This window comes from Penicillium cataractarum (genome assembly GCF_028827025.1).
Source record: "Penicillium cataractarum strain IBT 29864 chromosome Unknown utg000002l, whole genome shotgun sequence".
Taxonomy (NCBI): Eukaryota; Fungi; Ascomycota; class Eurotiomycetes; order Eurotiales; family Aspergillaceae; genus Penicillium; species Penicillium cataractarum.
Genome location: NW_026622738.1, coordinates 4,841,904 through 4,861,587, shown reverse-complemented (window position 1 = coordinate 4,861,587; position 19,684 = coordinate 4,841,904). Strand labels below are relative to the sequence as shown.

At 52.9% G+C, this 19,684-nt stretch overlaps 5 protein-coding genes across 5 annotated transcripts; 1 reads left to right on the top strand and 4 right to left on the bottom strand.

Annotated features, from left to right (window-relative positions):
* Positions 1–95: 95 nt before the first annotated feature.
* Positions 96–2,908, bottom strand: N7496_003784 (putative transcription factor (Snd1/p100); the record flags this gene model as incomplete). The annotated part of the gene is made up of 2 exons (XM_056696715.1): positions 96–2,609; positions 2,771–2,908. The coding sequence occupies 2 exons, from the start codon at positions 2,906–2,908 to the stop codon at positions 96–98; spliced, it is 2,652 nt and encodes an 883-aa protein (XP_056558927.1).
* A 450-nt stretch (positions 2,909–3,358) lies between these two features.
* Positions 3,359–4,451, bottom strand: sod1 (superoxide dismutase SOD1; the record flags this gene model as incomplete). The annotated part of the gene is made up of 5 exons (XM_056696714.1): positions 3,359–3,381; positions 3,452–3,548; positions 3,606–3,757; positions 3,835–4,014; positions 4,439–4,451. The coding sequence occupies 5 exons, from the start codon at positions 4,449–4,451 to the stop codon at positions 3,359–3,361; spliced, it is 465 nt and encodes a 154-aa protein (XP_056558926.1).
* Positions 4,452–5,563: 1,112 nt separating this feature from the next.
* Positions 5,564–6,797, bottom strand: N7496_003782 (sedoheptulose-7-phosphate:D-glyceraldehyde-3-phosphate transaldolase TAL1; the record flags this gene model as incomplete). Its single annotated transcript, XM_056696713.1, has 4 exons — positions 5,564–6,184; positions 6,271–6,554; positions 6,660–6,671; positions 6,740–6,797. The coding sequence occupies 4 exons, from the start codon at positions 6,795–6,797 to the stop codon at positions 5,564–5,566; spliced, it is 975 nt and encodes a 324-aa protein (XP_056558925.1).
* Positions 6,798–7,815: 1,018 nt separating this feature from the next.
* On the bottom strand, positions 7,816–15,774 carry N7496_003781 (Beige/BEACH domain protein; the record flags this gene model as incomplete). Its single annotated transcript, XM_056696712.1, has 8 exons — positions 7,816–7,845; positions 7,910–8,287; positions 8,342–8,647; positions 8,705–8,859; positions 8,919–12,284; positions 12,352–12,793; positions 12,846–13,210; positions 13,290–15,774. The coding sequence occupies 8 exons, from the start codon at positions 15,772–15,774 to the stop codon at positions 7,816–7,818; spliced, it is 7,527 nt and encodes a 2,508-aa protein (XP_056558924.1).
* Positions 15,775–17,268: 1,494 nt separating this feature from the next.
* Positions 17,269–18,934, top strand: N7496_003780 (S8 family peptidase; the record flags this gene model as incomplete). Its single annotated transcript, XM_056696711.1, has 3 exons — positions 17,269–17,634; positions 17,732–18,670; positions 18,728–18,934. The coding sequence occupies 3 exons, from the start codon at positions 17,269–17,271 to the stop codon at positions 18,932–18,934; spliced, it is 1,512 nt and encodes a 503-aa protein (XP_056558923.1).
* Between the last annotated feature and the right edge of the window lie 750 nt (positions 18,935–19,684).

Below are 19,684 nucleotides of genomic sequence, written 5' to 3'. Positions count from 1 at the left end.
AGGGGCCCATTCCCATATTTTGTACAGAAATAGAAACGCGCCGCAAAAGTCCTTCCGCAAAAGTAAATACAAATTAAATGGAGTAAAGAAAACGCTTAGTCCTCGGTGAGATCACCGTACTCCCACATACCGAGACGGCCGGCCTTGGCCTCGGTCTCCAGCTCCCGCAGGTTCTCCAGGGTATCGGTGGAAGCGCGCTCCCATGCCTTCAGCTTGCGGGGAACCATGGCGAAACCCTCGCGAACCACATCGGCATTGATGCTCTGGTCCAAGCTCTTAGAGACGGACGGGTCCAAGAGGGTGACATGCAGAGTGCCTTCGGGCTCAACGTGGTCGACGTTAGCGACCAGCTGGCGGTCGAAGGTCTGGTCACCCAGGAAAGCGACGGCGTCATCCAGGTAGTCCTGGGAGGTAGGGAACTGCAGAAGAGACAGAACCGCATCGACAGCCTGGGGGCGCAGCTTCTGAGCAGAGAACTGGGGCTGGGTAAGAGGGCGCAGGCTCTTCCAGGGGAGGATCTCGGAGTTTCCAAAGTCGATATAAACAACCTCGGCCTGCTCCTTCTCGCGGTCGTTGCGGCGCACCTTGGCGCGGTACCAGTTACCGTCCTCGGTGAACTGAGCCGCGACCCATTCACCAGCCTTGGGGGGACCGGGCAAGGGGGTGTCATTGGCCTTGTTGATGTGGAAGGCGCGGAAGGCGCTCATCAACTCGGTGAGCGCGCTAGTGCCGGTGCCAATCTGCTGCAACTTCAGGCGACCAGTCTCTGGGTCAACGTGGGTGACCATCACGTCGCGGTAGTCCTTGCGACGGGACACAGCAGCCTCGCTCTCGTTGCCGGTACCGTTGGCAGCCTCAGACTCCTCGGCCTCGGCCTCCTTGCTGGGGTCCCAGTCGTGCCAGAGACCCTTGCGGGCATCCTTGGCCCGCTGCTCGGCAGCGAAGTACTCGTTGGCATGACCGGACTGCTCAGCCGAGTAGGCGTGGACCGTGGCGAAACCCTCCTCCAACAGAATCTTGGTGAAGTTCTCCTTGTTCACGTACAGGGTACCAATGAAGCCACCAACCTTGTCGATGGTCTCGACATCAATCTCAACGTCACGTTGCATGCAGCGGCGGACGGCCAGCTCGTGAGCTTCCTGGCCGAAAGGCTCACCGGCATCATTGGGGCCACGGGCAGAGCGAGGGGCACGGATGCCCGACAGAACGAGGGTCAACTTGGCGTTCTCACGGGGGACCAGAACAGTGAAGCGAGAGCCGGACTTGACAAAGTCGACAACGGCGGGGATGCGCTTAGAGCGTTGCAGGATACCAACCTCCAACTTGGCCTTTTGAACGCTCTCGGAGTAGTCCGTGTACTGCTTAACCTTGGGCGGCTTGGGGGACCACATTCCACGGCCATCCTTCTGGGCCTCGGCCTCGGAAACAAGCAGAGTGTCGTAGTCGGGGGATCGGTCACTGTCATCCATACGGTGGCGGATCACAGAGGCATAACCAGCCTCAACCAGAGCCAGACCGATGTTGGTGGTACCCTGCACAACGGTGGCAACCTCACGCTCCTCATATCCCTCGGTGGCAGGCTTCTTGCCATTGACGGTCACCTTGACACCCTTACCAATGACCTTCTTGCGCAGGAACTCCTTGGCATCATTGGCGAAGGGAGCCTGCTTGGGGTCAGAGGGCTTGGGCTGGCGAATGCTGGTCAGGCTAATCTTCTTCTCCTGACCGGCCTTGTTCCGGATGAAGATGGTATCGGCGTTCAGAACACGGCTAACAGTGTAATCAAGAGCGGCAGCGCCGGAGCCCTTGGGGGCAACGTGACCAGTGAAGATTCCCTTGCGGGCGTTCTTGGCCGTCAGCTCAGCCTGGCGAAGAAGGGCCATGTCACCACCGAGCATGGTAGAGTGGTGATCCTGGCAGCGAGCCAGACCCTCCTCGAGGAGGAAACGGGCAATGTTGCCGTTAGGGTGGAGAAGAGTAGCCACCAGCTGGCCTTGCGGGGTGACACCCAGCAGAGAGACCTTGACCTTGCGCTGCAAGAGTCGAGACTCGACAAACTGCTGTGCCTCGTCACCCAGGGGCTCCGCAGCCTGTTCCTTGCCCTCGGCGGTAGTCCGCTTGGCAGAAGGTGCGCGGACACCAGCAACGGCCACGAGAGTCTGGACATGCTCCTGTGGGGAGAGCAGCAGACGCAGAATAACCCGGTCACCATTCAGAACCTTCTCAATAATACCCTCCAGCTGCTCCCCCTTGTGCTTGTTAACCAATTCCTGGCCATTGGCGAGTTCATAGCTAGTCTCAATCAGACCGTTGTTCGACGAGGCCCAGACACCCTTGTTCTCATCCTGGGCAAGTGACTCCAGGGCCCGCAGCCGGTCCAGCAGCGCGAGGGTTTCCTCAGAGTCGTCACTTCGCTTGCCAGCCTCCTCACGGACCTTGGTCCAGCCCTCTTGAACACTGATATCGGGAAGCTGAGCATCAAAGCCAGGCAACTTGATGATACCGTACTCGCGCTTGGCGCCGGTGGGGATGGAGTAGACGACGTGGAATTGGATGACCTTGCCGACGAGCAGTTCACGGAGGAACTCACGGGATTGGAAAGCGTATGGCTATAGTAGTCATTGTATTAGTTATTGCGATCTTGTGTTTGTTGTGGACCCTTGCTCGGAGAGCACACGACTGCACCGCTGAGGGGGTAGCAGAGGTTGCCAGGAAGCAAACGAGGCAAACGGAACAATAAAACATCAATTGAGCATAGTTCAGCACATACCTCGTCACCTTCCCTCCTCAACCGGGGAGCGGACACATAAGCCAGAGAAAGAATGCGTTCTTGTGAGGGATTGGTGACATGCGACAGCACGACCGTATCACCCGACAAAACGGACTTGACACGGGCTTCGAAAGGCATGGCTGAAGGAGAAACCGGGGGGCACCACGACCTCACAGAGACACAGGGAATGGGGTCAATGGAATAGGAATGGGACAAAATCGGAGAGGAAGAAATAAGAAAAGAAATAGGGAGAGGGAATTGAAGGGGGTAATTGCGGCGAGATGAACAGCTTCGGAGGAGAAACGTGGCCGGTGTTTGTGGGGAAAGCGGTCTGGGCGGGAGCTACGAGCTAGGGACACGGGCCACGCACGGATAATTACAGTATAGAGAATAAGATAAAGTAAGGTAGAAGTATACGGGGAGTTTAAGTGGAATATTGCAATTGCAATTGCAGGTTTGTGGCATTGACATTCATTGCATCCTAGCCAGGGACTATCCTGAACTTTTCATCTTCTCATACAAGAAACTCATGCTGAGAAGATGGGGGGATATTGAAACCCAATTACGTTAAAGGGGGGTTGAGCTAATTTAAGCGGCAATACCGATGACACCTAGGGAAGTTAGTCAGATAAGGAACACTTGCTATATCATGAAATTTTGTATATAAGAGTATTGACTTACCGCAGGCAGGGCGGGGGCCAGCGTTACCAGTCTTCTTGGACTCCTCGTTGCCACCCTTGCCGAGGTCATCAGTGCCGGCGTGGACGACGAGAGTGCGCTATTCAATTCAAATTAGTCGCTGTGATAATATAGAAACTCAATGGGGATCACTTACGCCAAGAACGCTCTCAGCACCGATCAGCTTAACAAGCTTGTCCTGCTTGGAGCCAACGGCGTTACCCTCAGCATCGGTCTGGAAGTTGCCCAGGTCACCGACGTGACGCTCCTCATCCTCGGGGGCACCGTGGGTCTTGCCGAAGGGGTTGACTAGAGCAATCAAAGAGCATTAGTATAAACTCCTCCCAGACAATGCAGCCCGTAGTTCTAGGGAGATTGCTCCTTACAGTGGGGACCAGCGGAGGTGCAGCCGTTGGTGTTGTCACCGAACTGGTGGACGTGGAAACCACGCTGGGCGTTGGCGTCGTGGCCGGTGATGTTCCAGGAGATGGTGGTAGGGGCGCTCTCGTCGGCCTGCTCGAAGGTGACGGTGCCGGAGATCTTGGAGTCTCCGCGGATGACAGCAACTAGGGTGATGCATTAGCGGATTGCAAAGCATGTATAGCTGGTTGATATGCATTCTAGAAGGGCGGATAGAAACAAGGATCGGCTCGAGGGGACCCAGTCACAGCTTGCCAGATCTGAGCATATCGGCTAGCCTCTAGCTAGCAAGGGCAGCGCCACTATAGCTTCGACTTTGACAAATAGCACTGCTAGCTGGTCTCTCTGGCACGTCAATGTCCCCAGGGACCCTGACAGCCAGTGGAGAGCTTGGTAGACAGGGAGACCAGCCGATAGGTCTAACACAGCTCCAAAGGTGCTCAAATGTGCTCACCCAAGGTCCCCTCGGCCGATCGCAAGGAGCCAATGAAATATGCGGGGGGGAAAGGAAAAGAGAACTATATGGTTTTGTTTTGGTTGGACCCGAGAGCCAGGAGATATACTACTTACCAGCCTTGACCATTTTGACGGTTATGGGTTGATAATGATTTGAAATTGAGGTATAAAGTTGGAAGGGGGATGTTAATTAGGAAAGAAAAAGAGAAGAACCAGGTGGAGGCGGGAGGAGGGAAGAATAATAAGTGGGTGATGTTGACGTGACTGCTTGTTCCGATAAGCTAAGGTAAGTAAAAAACAGAAGATTACCGAGATGTGTACATCCATAGTGAGCTATATCCACATATTATTACTATGGGCAGAAATACAAAATGTAAAGTACAATACCACACCCAAACATCCCCCACCTTCCTAAGCGGGCGGCGGACGGGACGAGGGGAAATGACATAATTGCCGCTTTTGCCTTCCACCTCGGATCGAACTTACGGCTATACAAGTGTTAGGTTGTATATGCTTTTTCTTTAATAATCCTACTAGTTCCCATTGTAATGATTGATAGATCTTTTGATTATCTCCAATCCTCTTGTATATCCGCGGAGAATACATGATTGTTACCGTGATACATGTGTTACCAATCCCCCTCCTGCTGCGGGGTTCGGTAGGGTGGGTGAATAAGCCGACCAGCCCAGATTCCCTCCGACTGGCACCCTCGGAAGCTTCGGCCTGGTCAAGACCCGACACCGGAGAAGATGTGAGGATCATAGTGTTGATAGAAGGGGTCTCACGGGATATATATTTAGAGGTAGTACTACCAAACACAGTTAGCTCCTAGAACTGCCATTTGCTTTCAATATATGTAAAGTATAGAAGAAATATGTAATCATGACTTCAACTGAATCAATTCAACTACAACCTACTCCCTATCTACAATGGTCCAAACAATTCGATAGTTACAGACTGGATCCCCAGGTAACCGGCTTGGACACCGTACACTCAATTGGGATCTACAAAGGACAATTCGCAAGACGAAGTACGGGCTGTTCTTCTAAAATCACGCTACAAATACTCTCAAACAAGCAAACATGGAAAAAGAAAGAATGGATTCATCAATTCGTATCTACCGATTCCAAAGCCATTTTGGTGATCGCCAATTTACATAACATATCAAGTACTCAGAAAAAAAAAACAAAGGAGAATCTAAATCTCAAACCCCCGTCCAGACCCGCTGGCTCATCCAATTTAAGCCTGGATCTTAGCCTTGAGCAGACCCTTGAGAGTCTCGGCATCAGCAGCGAACTTGGAGATACCCTCACGCAGCTTCTCAACGGCCATAGCCTCCTCGTTGAAGTCGAAGCGGAAAGCAGCCTCGTGCTCGAGGTAGTTGCGCTTGGGGATATCCAGGGTAGCAGCGGAAGCGGAGTCGAGCTTCTTGGGGACGGCGGCGGTGGAGTTGTACAGGTCCTCCAACAGGTTGGGGGAGATGGTCAGGTAGTCACAGCCGGCCAGCTCGGTGATCTCGCCGGTGTTACGGAAGGAGGCGCCCATGACGATAGTGTTGTAGCCGTGCTTCTTGTAGTAGTTGAAGATGGCCTGGACGGACTTGACACCGGGGTCCTCCTCGGCGGTGTAGTCGCGCTTGTGGGCGGCCTTGTACCAGTCGAGAATACGGCCGACGAAGGGGGAGATCAGGAAGGCACCGGCCTCGGCGGCGGCGACGGCCTGGACCAGGGAGAAGAGGAGGGTCAGGTTGCAGTTGATGCCGTGCTGGGACTGCAGGATGTGGGCGGCCTGGATACCCTCCCAGGTAGAGGCGATCTTGATGAGGATACGGTCCTTGGAGATGCCGTTGTCGGCGTACAGCTGGAAGAGAAGAAGCAGACATTAGTTATTAAGGTTTGGTAGCGGGACATTTATCCGCAGGATAATTTTGGCACATTGTCTCTTACCTTGATGATGGAGAGGGCCTTGTCGACGGTGGCCTTGGTGTCGAAGGACAGCTTGGCGTCGACCTCGGTGGAGACCTTGCCGGGGATGATCTTGAGGATCTCCTTGCCGAACTCAACGAGGAGACGGTCAAGGGTGGCATCGACCTGCTCGTCGACGGTCTTGCCCTGGGTCTTACCGAAGGCAACGGCGGCATCGATGAGAGCGGCGTACTCGGCCTTCTTGGAGGCAGCCAGGATCAGGGAGGGGTTGGTGGTGGCATCCTGGGGCTTGTACTTGCCAATAGCTAATGTCACTGGTTAGCAATTGCTTTATAATTGTCGCCTTGGATAGAGCGTGACGCCAACTGGCCCTTGTAGAGCTCGTGGCATTGTAGATTGAGGCTACATACTGGCAAAGTCACCTGGGAAAGAAAACGCGTGTTAGTTGAATCATTCCATGTCAGATTGATCGGTGAGACTAGGAACTTACCAGAGTCGCAGACGACGGTGGTGCCAGTGGCCTTGAGCTGCTCGAGAGAGGAAGACATGATGTAGATAGTCTGAGTGGACAGTTTTCACGAGACAGATGAATATGGAATTGATCGAGAAGAGATCAAGAGAGAGAGATGGAGGAGGAAAGAAAGTGGCGACCGGAGGGTATTTAGAGGAGGGGCGTGGGACCGGAGAGGCGATGGGATGGCGGGTAGTTCTTGGGTACTTGTCATTTGTATGATATCCGCATAGAAGCTGGAAGTACCTGGTCCAAGGTGGGATGCCAGAGTGGGGCAAATGACGCTGCAGGATGAAATCACCGGAAGACTGTGAAGTAATTTACCCCTCCAATAATGCCTGCCTTAGCTAATTATGCCTAAGGCCATAGTTCTTCCGCGGAGTCCAGGCACATCCAATACCCTCCACCACCACCACTACACTCCCTTCCCCCAAGATATTTCTTCTACACTCACCATATTCAATTCGTGTAATTCAACATTGACACCCCCAATTCTATACAATTGCTTCTTCATAACTTTTCTTTCCGCGTGACCAAATCAAGAACTCCCCCCAACTCGGCGCAGTGTGCTCCGGCCCAGCCCAACCGGAGGATGGTCGACCGGCCAACGGCCCACTACTGCACCGAACGTACAGTTCTCTCACCGAGACCCGGTTAAATATCGCCATCGACTCCGGGGGTCATTAAGACAGTGGGGGTGCCAGGGGTCAAGGGGCTAGACGTGCGGATGACTGATGCTAATGCCTTGCTTAGGTATTCCCGCTATGGATGCACGCTAAGTAACTATATCCCGGAAATACGGGGTACAGGGTATGTGCAAAGAGAAAGAGAAAGAAACAAGAGGAATAGAGCAGAATCATACACAAAATGCAAAATGGAAAAAAGAGAAGAGTTCCACCTTCGTCCAAGTAAAACGCCAGTCAATTGTCTACGGGGGTTTTGCCTCTGTACTTTTGTGATTTGACTTTTGTCGGGTTTCCCGTGTGGAAACAAAAAAAAGCAACATCGGCGCTCGATTCAATAGCCGGACGGCACGTGGTTTGAATCGCGACTTCTCAGCGCCGTTGGACACAGTTCCACTCGTACTGCGGTGACATTAGCAAAACACATTTTAGAACTAGCGGGGCCGAAATAGGGAAGAATACGCACCACTCGACCAGCCTCGTCCCCGGTATACACCACCTGCGGCAGGGCGATTATACAACTGATGCCAGCCTGGATGTTGGCCCCGTTATCACGATTGTTGTCGGTATGATGCAGTTGGCGGATGAGCTCCAGCTCAAATCCACCATTGCGAATTACCTTGCTCCAGATATTCACCACGCCGCGGCTGTGACCGGTCAACACCAGCTCGCGTTCAAGCCATTCGTTTTGCATGCCTTCGTAAAAGACGCAGGATAGCACGTGGTCGTCGGGGGAGTCGCAGACGGGTTGATCAACGAGAACCTCGCCGTTAAGAGTGTACATCGTGATGCGACTGCCTCGGCAGACGATGATGTCTCCAGTGACGTCGTTGATGCGGGCGCACTTTAGGTGAACGAGTCAGTAATATAACAAGATCAACTACGGAATCAAACTTACATCAACGACTCCCTCTGCTGGCAGCGTCCGCACGAAGCCCCGGCGATTTAGATCCCAAAGCATGATATGGCCATCTGTGGACGCGGATAGCAATGCACTGAAGGAACGAGACACGGCAAGTACGGTAACTGGAGCGCGGTGGCCAAAGAGCGACCCGATAGGTTGCAAGTCAACCGCTCTCGAGGTCGCAGTGACCGTCCATAAGGAAATTGTGCAATCCGTGCCACAGGTGATCAGGGTCCGTGAATCTGCAAAGCTGGCATGGGAGAGCTGCCCGACATGAAGGTGCTCGAAATGGCCCAGAAGCTGGAATGTGTCAGCCAACAATGATATATCGTTATTCAAGTCGATGGGAAAGCATACCTTGCGACTATCTGTCGAATAGAAGCGCACACTTCCATCGAAGAATCCCCATTCCATATAATGATCATAGGCTGGGGGTACGTTGAGTCGTAGTGCAGCAGTGCATAGCAATCGATCCTGTTTCATGGACAAGGTCGCGACACGTTCCTCAATATCTGAAAAGAAAGCGAATTAGTTAGGATAGGTTTTACAAACCCAATGAGAATGGACTCACCAAGAAGAGACAACGGCATCTGGGTCAGCGACTCGGCAAGAGTGTCCAACCGGGGTACACGATACCGCTGATCCTCTCTCTGAGGATGCGTACGTTGGAAGATCTGCCCCGGCGTCTGACCAAAGTTGTGGATGATACCGATAGTCGCCAATCGCTCCATCGGGTCGTCAATAGCATCCAGATCTTTAGCGCCCTTGTATGAAAGATGATGGAATACATTGACTGCTTCCACGGCAGCCTCACCCTTCTGCTTGCTTCCAAAGACGAGATCGATCCAATGATGCAAGTTCTCAGAGACATAGGGACTTTCGAGTGCCTCTCGATGCTTTTCAATGAAGATCTTAGGATCCCCCTTGGCCCACGGTGGAAGTTCGACGGAGTCAATAGCAGTAGTCATGTTCTGAAGCAGTCCAAAGTCGTACTTGTTGGAGTTTACGAGGAACTCGGGTAAGTAGAAGAACTCAGGGATCAACTCCCGAACGTCGGTCATATTGCCCCGTGATGCAGACTCCCAAGTCTTGCGAATGGAATAAAAGAGCCGGTCTGCATGGTCGAAAGTACCGCCTTGCAAGAGGAGATAGGACTTGACAAAGGGCTGCAGGCGGATGAGGTACGAACTGACGATCATGGCCGAGGAATAATGGGTACCATAGTGGAATGGCGGAGACTTATCATCGCCCATCTCAGCAAAGGCATTGTAGCGCTCTCGGAAACCCGTCTCCCGGTCTGGAGTCTGGCAGCCCATGGGCTTGGATAGATCACGGAATGTCTTGGGGTTCGTCAAGTCGAGTTCCTCACTGGTGTAGTCTGCAAGAACCCATGGGAAAACGGGGTACTGGGTCAAGTCATTGAATGTCCGACCCGCAAGAGTATTGATCAACATCAGATAATGGAAATTTGAAATCTCGCCTCGAACCCACTTCCTCGTCGCGGGATTTGCGGGCAAGTGTCCAAAGACGCTGGCAAATTTAGAACCAAGTGATTGCGGTGCATCTTCTTGACTGCGAAGCGTCTCGAATCTCCAGATATCCTCTGGTCGCGAGTGTCCTGCGCTGCCGGTTACTTGTGGGGCTTTGTTTCCAAGCTGGTTGCACAAGTTGTCGCGCACAGGCGCCGAGAAGAACGTCAACAGATAGCTGGTGCCATCTGTGAAGAAGATTTCCAAAGCGACGTCACGGAAAAGGAATCGCCGTTTGGAAACACTGACAAGATCGGACCACTTCCAGCTTCTAGTCTCGTGTTCTTGAGAGCGACGGTCGTTCGACTCCCGTCCAGCAATCATTCGAACATATGGGTCACGTTCATCGGGAGGAGCTTGCCACACGTTCACAATTTCACCATCGGCTCGCTGGAAGAAATTGTCGAGGATGTAGATGCAGTCTTTCCCGAGAATCAAAAGACCCTCTACCGCCTCTAGACCAATGATTCGTGACATGTTGCACACATTCTGTACCTGATCGCCTCGGTGAAGAGACCGCATGACTCTCCGATTCTTGTCTTCGTAATCTTCAATCTCCAGCTTGGGGTCGTCGATCATCTCAAAGTTTTCTTCCTCAAAGCCGCTGCGATCGTCCGAGTTGTCCGCATCGCCATCTTGCTGTTTGGACTCCACAGCCTCGGACTCGGCGGTCAACGCCGTAGGAGTCGAGGCCACCTCCCCTGCCGAGAGTGCGCGTAAGCGGGTATCAAGCTTTGGTGCTGGTGGTTCCGATGCCTTTCGCTTGGGCTGATAATCCTGTCGCTCTCCAGAGTCGTCAGGAACGACACGCAGACGCATACGGCTGCGACCTTCAGTCTGATCGAGCCTGAATTTGCGATCTTTCCCTTCGGCAAGAAGACCACCGGGCCGTCGCAGGTCGACTAGTAGATTGGAAAACGCCGTCCACATGAAGACGGAGTTATCTTGAAGATCCTGCGAGAATCTCTGAGACTTCAAGAATTCTGATGCCGAAATGTTTGAAATCCAGTGGGGAAGAGTGGCATCGTGCTTCCGAATGACGTCCTCGTCATACTTCTCTAGCTGGGCCCATTGCTTCAGCTTATCCTTGCGCTTACTGATCCTGTTCTTGGCAGAGTCTTCAATCTTTGCATTCTCCTCTTGAACGAAAGATTCCCACTGACGGGACAGAATTCCGAAGAAGAGCGCATCAAGATCATCCCGCTGATCGTCAATCCATTGCAAGAATGCATCATCATCCAATCCGGCAAGAGCTTCGAAGCCCTCGGAGAGTCGACGCTGGAGACTGGCAGGGCCGTGGCCTAGGAGGCTCCCCACTTCTCCAGGCTTTTGTACCAAGATGATTCGCCAAAGGCTAGCAGCAGCTAAGCGAATGTCCGTTTCGGTGCCGATGAGCTTGGTGTACAAGAGATAGCAGAGAAGCTGCAGATGTTTAGATTGTGTCTCTGCAGCGGCGAGGAGCACGACCTGCCAGTAGTTCAGGCGCTTCAGAACGGGCAAAGTCTCCGTGTCATCCGCTTCTGACAATTGGAACAAAACGATTTTGTAAAGCGTGGAATGCAGAGTGGACACGGCTTGGGTACATAGACGAATGCTCTTGAGATGCGACACTTCAGGGCGTTGGAGATATTCCAGAATCACGCCAAGGTATTCAAGGCTCGTGACTGCTCCATTGATGAACCACCCTTCATACACAGCCTCTGTCAGATGTGTCGCAAAGCGCGCGAGATTGGTCAAGGTGCGTGGCTCGTGTAGAAGCCGCGGCTGCTTTGCGGGGACTTCCTTCAACCTGGACATGAGCGAATCAAAGATCCACGAGTTGAAGTATGCTTGGTGTTCAAGGAACCCGGGTGGAGTCTTCTGATACATCCCCAAACCAGAGAAATCCTTCCGCTCCAGGAGCTGCTCTTCGAAGACGTCAAGAGCGAGGGCAGCAATAGCCTTGACAAGCGGGTGGCCGGTGTTTGCACCCTCTCCTGAGAAGGTGAGGTTCACAGCACGGCGAATTCGCGCCGCCGAGGGTTGATGCTTTGTCTTGTCAGAGGAAACGAAGATAAAAGAGGACCGGCGTTGCAAGGATTCCGTGCTCTCTTCAGGGCTCTCGGACGACTCAACTACACTCGATTGTAGTACTGACGAGATATTCCCACGACTAGAACGGGCTCGTAGGACCAGATTGCTATCGTCAAAACTTAGCCCACTGTATCGGGAGTTCATTTCGGTATTGGGGCTGATTGAATCCACGCCAACAACGGTGGGATAGAGAATGGCGAGTAGCTCCTGGACATAGCTTGAATGTGTTGCGAAGTCCTGAAAGTTTGGTGATCGGGACGAAACTCCTTTCAGGAAGTCAACCACAGAAGACACAAGGGAAAACCCATGCGCCGGCCGGTCAGCTGCAGCAATATCTGATCAAAGAGCGAAGAGTCAACCAAATATTTCCACTAAGCAAATGTCATAGTTTCGGGTACATACCACTCAAGCTGTACAATGACATCTGAGGTTTCCTTGAGGTGGTGTCAGGTTTCAGCGTGTCTTGATGGCTTGTCTCACTCGCCAAGACAGAGCTTCTCAATCCGCTCTTGAGCATGCCCACAATAACAGGAAGCATTTCCGGGAAAGCAATTCGCAGATCCCCATTAGTCAAAAACATACTAATGAGTCTCGGGGCATCGAAGGGTTGGTCAAGGTCCATCAGAGCAATATCCTGCCCGAAGAGGATAGAAAAGCAGATCGGCCACAAAATAGGGATGTTCCACCATCTCTTAAGATGGTACTCGAGCACAGTGTATCCTCCGTTTTTGTCGGAGAATTTCTTACTGTAGCCACTGCCGTGGATAACGAGAAGCCTGGCCAGGATTTTGACTGCATGTACGACGACTTCGGGCTCATCCTCGCAGGACAGGTATAGAAGCCACTGTAGCGGTTGTCAGTTTGAGTGCTGGTATGGAATGATTTTCAAGACAAACCTTGTTTGTAACCGCCTTCGCGAACTTTCTCATCGGTGTCGGGTCCAAGGCATTACATAAGATTGAAGAATACAGCTGCAGCATCTCGATGCCCAATGTGGTGCTGGATACGTGCTTTCCAGAGTCTGACTTGGAGGAAGGGGGACGAGACGAGCTCGGGGCGAAACGAATGCTCTTCTTCTTTTGAAGGGCGGTAGGTGATTTTGGTCGATGGAGATTATACGTTATAGACAAGGCTAGAGAGCGGAGGAGATCCGGCGAAAGATTGCTCTCCAAGAGAGCCCGGAAGGAGGCAATGCATGGAGCAACAGTCTCCTTGGTCAATTCATCTCCTTTCAGAGTTTCAAGCAGTTTCTTGTTGACGCCTGTTGTTATTAGCAATGTACTTGAAAATACCCTGATCTCATGGAAAGGCAAAGCGAAAGGGGATTGGGTGGAACATACGCATGCGACCGAAGCGTCTGGCGTTGAACCGACGGTAGTTACTGTCGGACACAAAGGAACGGAATTGCGAGTAATACAAATCCAGCACCTGTGGTTCACCATAACGCCAGACATCCATATCGACAAGCAAGACCCGATAAGCCAGCGGGTTGGAAATGATAGAATGGTTCGGTTGTTTGAAGTCGTACCCTACAAACGCAAGCGTCAAGCGCAGGAGTTCAAGCATCAATGTGTTGAGCTCATCATCATTGGTGCTGACGGCCGTAGATCTACCCGCATTTGGGGTATTGCTGACTTGGAACCCGAGCTTCTCGCGCAGAAGAGATGCCAAAATACCGTAGCCATTGTCTCGCTCCATGGCTTCACTGTTCCTCCAGTTATCTTGCACTGCTTCATAAAGCGACTCAACCGCTAGGCGAAGAGTTTCCGCGGAACTGGCAGCCTGGATAAGACTGAGATGGACAGCGGCACAGCCGCCTAAACACCAGCTTGCGTCGTCCAGGGACCAAGGAACCGCAACAACAGGATCTCCAGTCAAGACACCCACACCTTGTGGTTGTGTCAATCCGTCATTGATGGCCGGAGTGCCTCCGTTCACTGCAACCGCATTGCCTCCAGCTTTTGTCAGCTGTTGTAGGCTCTTTGCCGCCTGTCGAGATAGGCACTTGATAAGTTGTGACTCGTCCACATTATTGCTGTCATCATCGTCCAGGACTGCAACTGGAGACAGATTTATCAAGATTGAGCCCTCACGGATGAGTGTGCTCGCTCGTCTTCGGATGGCTGTGACAATGTCCGAGTCTTCCTCTTTTCCAGGATGGAGATGTTCGTTGCGCAAATTCAGAGTGGCAGAAGCTTTGTATGTTTGGAAAGATCCTAGACAATCCTGGAAATTTCCAAAATACCGAGGACCAAGATTGTAAAAGACAGCAACTAGGTCGTCGCTGTACGCCTCATCAAAGAGCATGCCATTTGCCAGGGACCATCGAGAGATGGATACGCCTTTCCCAAGGCGCATAGCAAGATCTTGGGGGGTTCCAAAGAAAGCCTGAATCTGCGGAGACCGATGGGGGTGATTGCTGACTGGCACAGAAGGGTACTCGATCTTTAACTGCTCCACGAATTCACCGTCAACGAAGAGCGAAGCTCGTGAAGATGATGCAAGTTTTGGTTTTCTGTGAACGAGGCAGATATGGTACCAGCGACCGGCCTCGAAAGTCGTTGACTTAAATCTCACACTCGGGCGTGGCCCTCGAATGGATGTTTGGAGAATAAACTTGCGTGTGTCTTTCTCCACGTAGGCTAGAACGAAACAGGTTTGACTAGCATCAAATGCACCGAATATCGTAGTGTGAGTGTTGACATCAAAGTCATCAAAGCGCACCCAAGCGGCCAGTGTATACCCAGCAGAAGCAGTAGGTGGGAATGGGCGACCTAGGGTAGCAAATTCAACGGAACAATACCCATGTAAAGACAGGTCAAACTGTATTGACGGGGGCTCTTTGGAGTATTTGAGAGCTGATAGAAGAAACTTGAGGACTCGAGGATTTTCGTGAGCGCGACGGTACAGAGACACGGCATCTTCTAGACTGTTCATGCCCTGCACACTGAGGTACCGAGCCAAGTCTTGGTAGAGCTCTCTTTCGGTATCGGACCGGCCGTCATCGAACAAGAGAGGTAGGATGGAGGTGAGCATCCCAGTGGCGTGCAAAGCGACCACATTCCTTCGCGATTGCGTAGCCAATTGGCTCAGGCAAGCCGGGAGGGCTAGACGGAGGATTTCGTTGCCCGGCAAAGCAGAGTGTGTTACCCAGACACGGACTAACGGTCCCAGGAGCTCTGGCACCTCGACCGTCTCTGCAGACCCCATATACTGGTTGACGGCATCGCGGACTTCTTTTGGTGAAGCCGAGCTGTTACTCTGCGACAACTTCGCACTTAGTGCTACGAAAATGCCTGCAACACTCTCCTGGCACAGAGCCGCAGCCAATATGGCACCGTAAAGCTGCTGGGCATCGCTTTCAGTCTGGTTTAACTTGCCCACCAAGACCGTCAAGCTCCGCTCCAGCGCTGCAGTTCCGCCGCCGGCAATCCTCCGTGCAAAGTAGCGCTTATTACCATAATGGTCCTTCAATCCCTCGGCAAGGGCTCCCAAGACATCCTTAAAGATCCCCAAGACGCTTTTCCGGTCTTCTTTGGCCAACGCGGTAGTATCATAGAGCTCGGCGAGCTGGTCCGCAAGCTCCAGCAGGGTCTGGAATCCCGCCAGCTGGCGGAATGCATCCTTGGCTGCGCGTGGGTGTGCATCGTCAATAAACGTATGGCGGAGACGTAGTAGAGGTTCGGTAGCGGCTAGTGCCTGCGCAAGGGCAAGCGGCTTCTCGACTGTGAGGGTCTTGAGCTGGTCAACGGTGGGCGCCAGCTCCTCCGCTAGTCGCTCGGTCGATCCGGAGGGGGATGAGGGGAGGAGGGGCGGCGGAGCCATAGCCGAATCTTATCCACGACCGGACCGATGGCGTGTGACCACCAGAGACCGTGAATGGGCGATTGGCGTCTCGAGGCAGGCGGTCTGCATTGGTATGTCGTGCCGGTTGTCTAGCGGGTCCGGATGAGACACTGCAGAGATGCCATCCGAGGGGGCAGACGTGGATGCAGTGGAAAAGCCAGCGAGCCAAAAGTTCCGGGCTGGCGTGATAAGCGACAGGAAGCTGCCCCAAAATAGATCGACGAGATTTCCAACGTGGGGGAAGCAGCAAGTAAGAATCAGGTGACTTAAGAGGGGGGGGCCTGTTTTCCAAAGAAGTTGGCTCGAGGCCGAGTGGGCCTTGTTCCTTCACCACGTCAGAACCGGGCGATCGTTAAGAGATAAGACGGCGATAAGGAAGGATAAGACGGATTAAGACGTGCAGTACAACAATAATGGACACGGGTGATAATCATTGATACGGGCTGGCGCTAGATACAGTATAGCCGCGTATGGAGTGGTATATATTACGGTATCAAGGCCAACAGAGCATACCAGCCACTGATTATTACGCTGTTGGCAGTGGAGGAAGAAGTTACAGCCACCTCCCAATGATTGCCCAATAATCATCCCCGGCTCTCCGCTCCCAAAGGCTGTTTAATGGTCAATTGAGGGGTTCCCAAGCACCTCAGACGGGCGGGTGGTTGCGCCAGGGTCACAGTACCCGAGTCAAGTATGGAGTATCGAGTATGTACTACCGTACTCTGTACAATCACATCATCTGGACAGAAGCACGCGACGTCGGAGTTCAAGTTGCCTTGCGGATCGTCGAGAGATCACATTGCTCCGCCGTAGGACCAGTGGAGCTGCCAGGTACCCGGGGGTAAGACACCCCTCTTCATAATAGTAGTTTTCCTAACCTTGATAGCGTCCTTCTGAGTCATTGAGTCATCCGGATTCCGTCGCAATAATCAGGCTTATTGGGAGGCAAGGCAACAGAGTGCACAGCCCCTGCTCGTGTGCTTCACAAGCCCGGTTGTCTTCCCCAGTAACCGCTCCTTAGATAATCCAGTTTCAATGAGATCTCGTGACCCGTATCAAAGCGTATCGCCCCAACCCCAGGCTTGATGACTCCACTATGATCGACGGCCCAGCGCCAATCGTCCGCTTATCCGCACCCGTATTTGTATGGTATTCCCCGTATCGGAGCGTATCTAGACCGTATCTAGGCCGTATCTGGTATCTAGTGGTATCCGCCCCGTCATCGCCCGCTTGCATCATGCTTTCTCCGCCTTCCCTTCGCCCTTAGATAAGGACCATGGTCCAGTGACTCTGCACCTCCTCATCTCTCCTCATCTCCTCCTCTTCCTCCTCCCTTCCCCCATCCCATCGCTCTCCCAATACACCCTCTTCGACATCCAACTCCCTCATCGCTTACCTGCTCTATCGTTTTATCTCTCCTTTTTTTATTGACTCCCTATCCTTTACTGTCATAGTCCAAACCCGACCGCCATCATGAAAGGCTTCCTCGGCCTAACACTGCTCCCGCTGCTGGCAGCTGCCTCTCCCACTTGGACGGGATCTATCCACAACGGGGCAGCTCCCATCCTTTCCTCCACGAGTGCCCAGGAGATTCCGGACTCCTATATCATCGTGTTTAAGAAGCATGTTGGTGCTTCGGCTGCGGCCGCTCATCACAGCTGGGTGCAGGACATCCACACCGACAACGTCCGCATGGAGCTGAAGAAGCGTTCCCTCTTCGGCTTCGATAACGATCCCTACTTGGGTCTGAAGCATACCTTCCACGTCGCTGGCTCGTTGATGGGTTATGCTGGCCACTTCCACGAAGATGTCATCGAGCAGGTCCGCCGGCATCCGGATGTGAGTAGCTCCCTCTGCTCCCCAACTTGGCCCCCAATCTCCCTATCTCCCCGATAAGAGCTTCCCCGGCTGACTGCTATCTCTCTTTGACCCACAGGTCGAGTACATTGAGAAGGACTCGGAGGTCCACCACTTCGCGGACCCAGCCATTGAGAAGAACGCTCCTTGGGGTCTGGCACGTATCTCTCACCGTGACAGCCTCTCCTTCGGTAGCTTCAACAAGTACCTGTATGCCGAGGATGGCGGTGAGGGTGTTGATGCCTACGTGATTGACACCGGTACCAACGTTGACCACGTTGACTTTGAGGGCCGTGCCACCTGGGGCAAGACCGTCCCCCAGGGTGACCAGGATGAGGATGGCAACGGCCACGGTACTCACTGCTCTGGCACCATCGCCGGTAAGAAGTACGGTGTTGCCAAGAAGGCCAACGTCTACGCTGTCAAGGTCCTCCGCTCCAACGGCTCTGGTACCATGTCCGATGTCGTGAAGGGTGTTGAGTGGGCCGCCGAGGCTCACATCAAGAAGTCCAAGGATGCCAAGGACGGCAAGGTCAAGGGCTTCAAGGGTAGCGTTGCCAACATGTCCCTGGGTGGTGGCAGCTCTCGTACTCTTGACCTCGCTGTGAACGCCGCCGTTGATGCTGGTATCCACTTCGCTGTCGCTGCCGGTAACGACAATGCCGATGCTTGCAACTACTCCCCTGCTGCCGCTGAGAAGGCCGTCACCGTCGGTGCCTCCACCCTGGCTGATGAGCGTGCCTACTTCTCCAACTACGGCAAGTGCACTGACATTTTCGCCCCCGGTTTGAACATTCTCTCCACCTGGATCGGCAGCAAGTACGCCGTCAACACCATTTCCGGAACTTCCATGGCCTCTCCCCACATTGCCGGTCTGTTGGCCTACTACGTCTCTCTCCAGCCTTCGTCCGACTCTGCTTTCGCTGTTGAGGAGATCACTCCCAAGAAGCTCAAGAACGCTCTGATCACCGTCGCTACCTCTGGCGCTCTTACGGACATTCCCTCTGATACTCCTAACGTAAGTTAATCCCGTGGAAACATAATAATGTGAACATATTAGCTAACTCCATTCTAGCTCCTCGCTTGGAACGGTGGTGGTTCTTCCAACTACACCGAGATCCTCGCCAAGGGTGGCTACAAGGCCGGTGCCACTGGCTCCGTCAAGGACCGTCTTGACGAGCTCGTCGGCCAGGTTGAGGAAGTCCTGGCCAAGGAGCAGAAGGTCCTGAGCCACGAGCTCGGTGCCATCTACAGCGAGATCAAGGACGCTGTCAGCGCTTAGAGTAGACACATGATCGAGACCTGTCTGTGACGGGCCGGTTCTTATGGGCATTTTTGGATGGATGGATTAACACTGGCGCAGATCACTTGTTCATTTTGGCTTTGACTTATTGTCGTTTATCGTTTTGTCTCTTTTTTTGGGTGTTCCATCCAACGCATTCGGGTTTTGGTTCCCACAGACTGTCACTTGCTCTCTGGTCACGCTCTCTACTTTTCATTTTTATTGCTACTCGTAGTATACTTTTTGGTTTACAACTATACATTTGAATCATGATCTAGAGTCTATCTAGGGATCAGATATCCGTGATTTCCTTCCGAAGTATACTGTAGCTCCTGTACATTAGCGAGATTCATCCCACAATTCTCCGCTCTCGTCTAGGTTGCGTCGTCGGCCTTGAGAGCGCGTCCGCACTTCTCGTGTACCATTCTCGGCCGGTCTGGGAAGGCACTAGTACATTAGAACACCTCCGAGGCCAAATCGGGCATCATGTCTGTGACACACTAAACCATATTTGTACTTTCCTATTCTTGTATTTTGTTTATTTTCATGTACCGTGGCCCTACCGTAGACACTAGTGCAGTCGCGGACCTCGAAATCCAGACTAGGAATCAATCTATGTCACTCTCGACTTGATACATAGAGCGTTTACACCGTCCATGCAATCCCCCCCGTCTATCTATCCTTCCTCTTCCTCTCTAACTTCAACTCTGTCGTTCTCAATCCGATAATTTCAATTCCAACTGCGCGGGT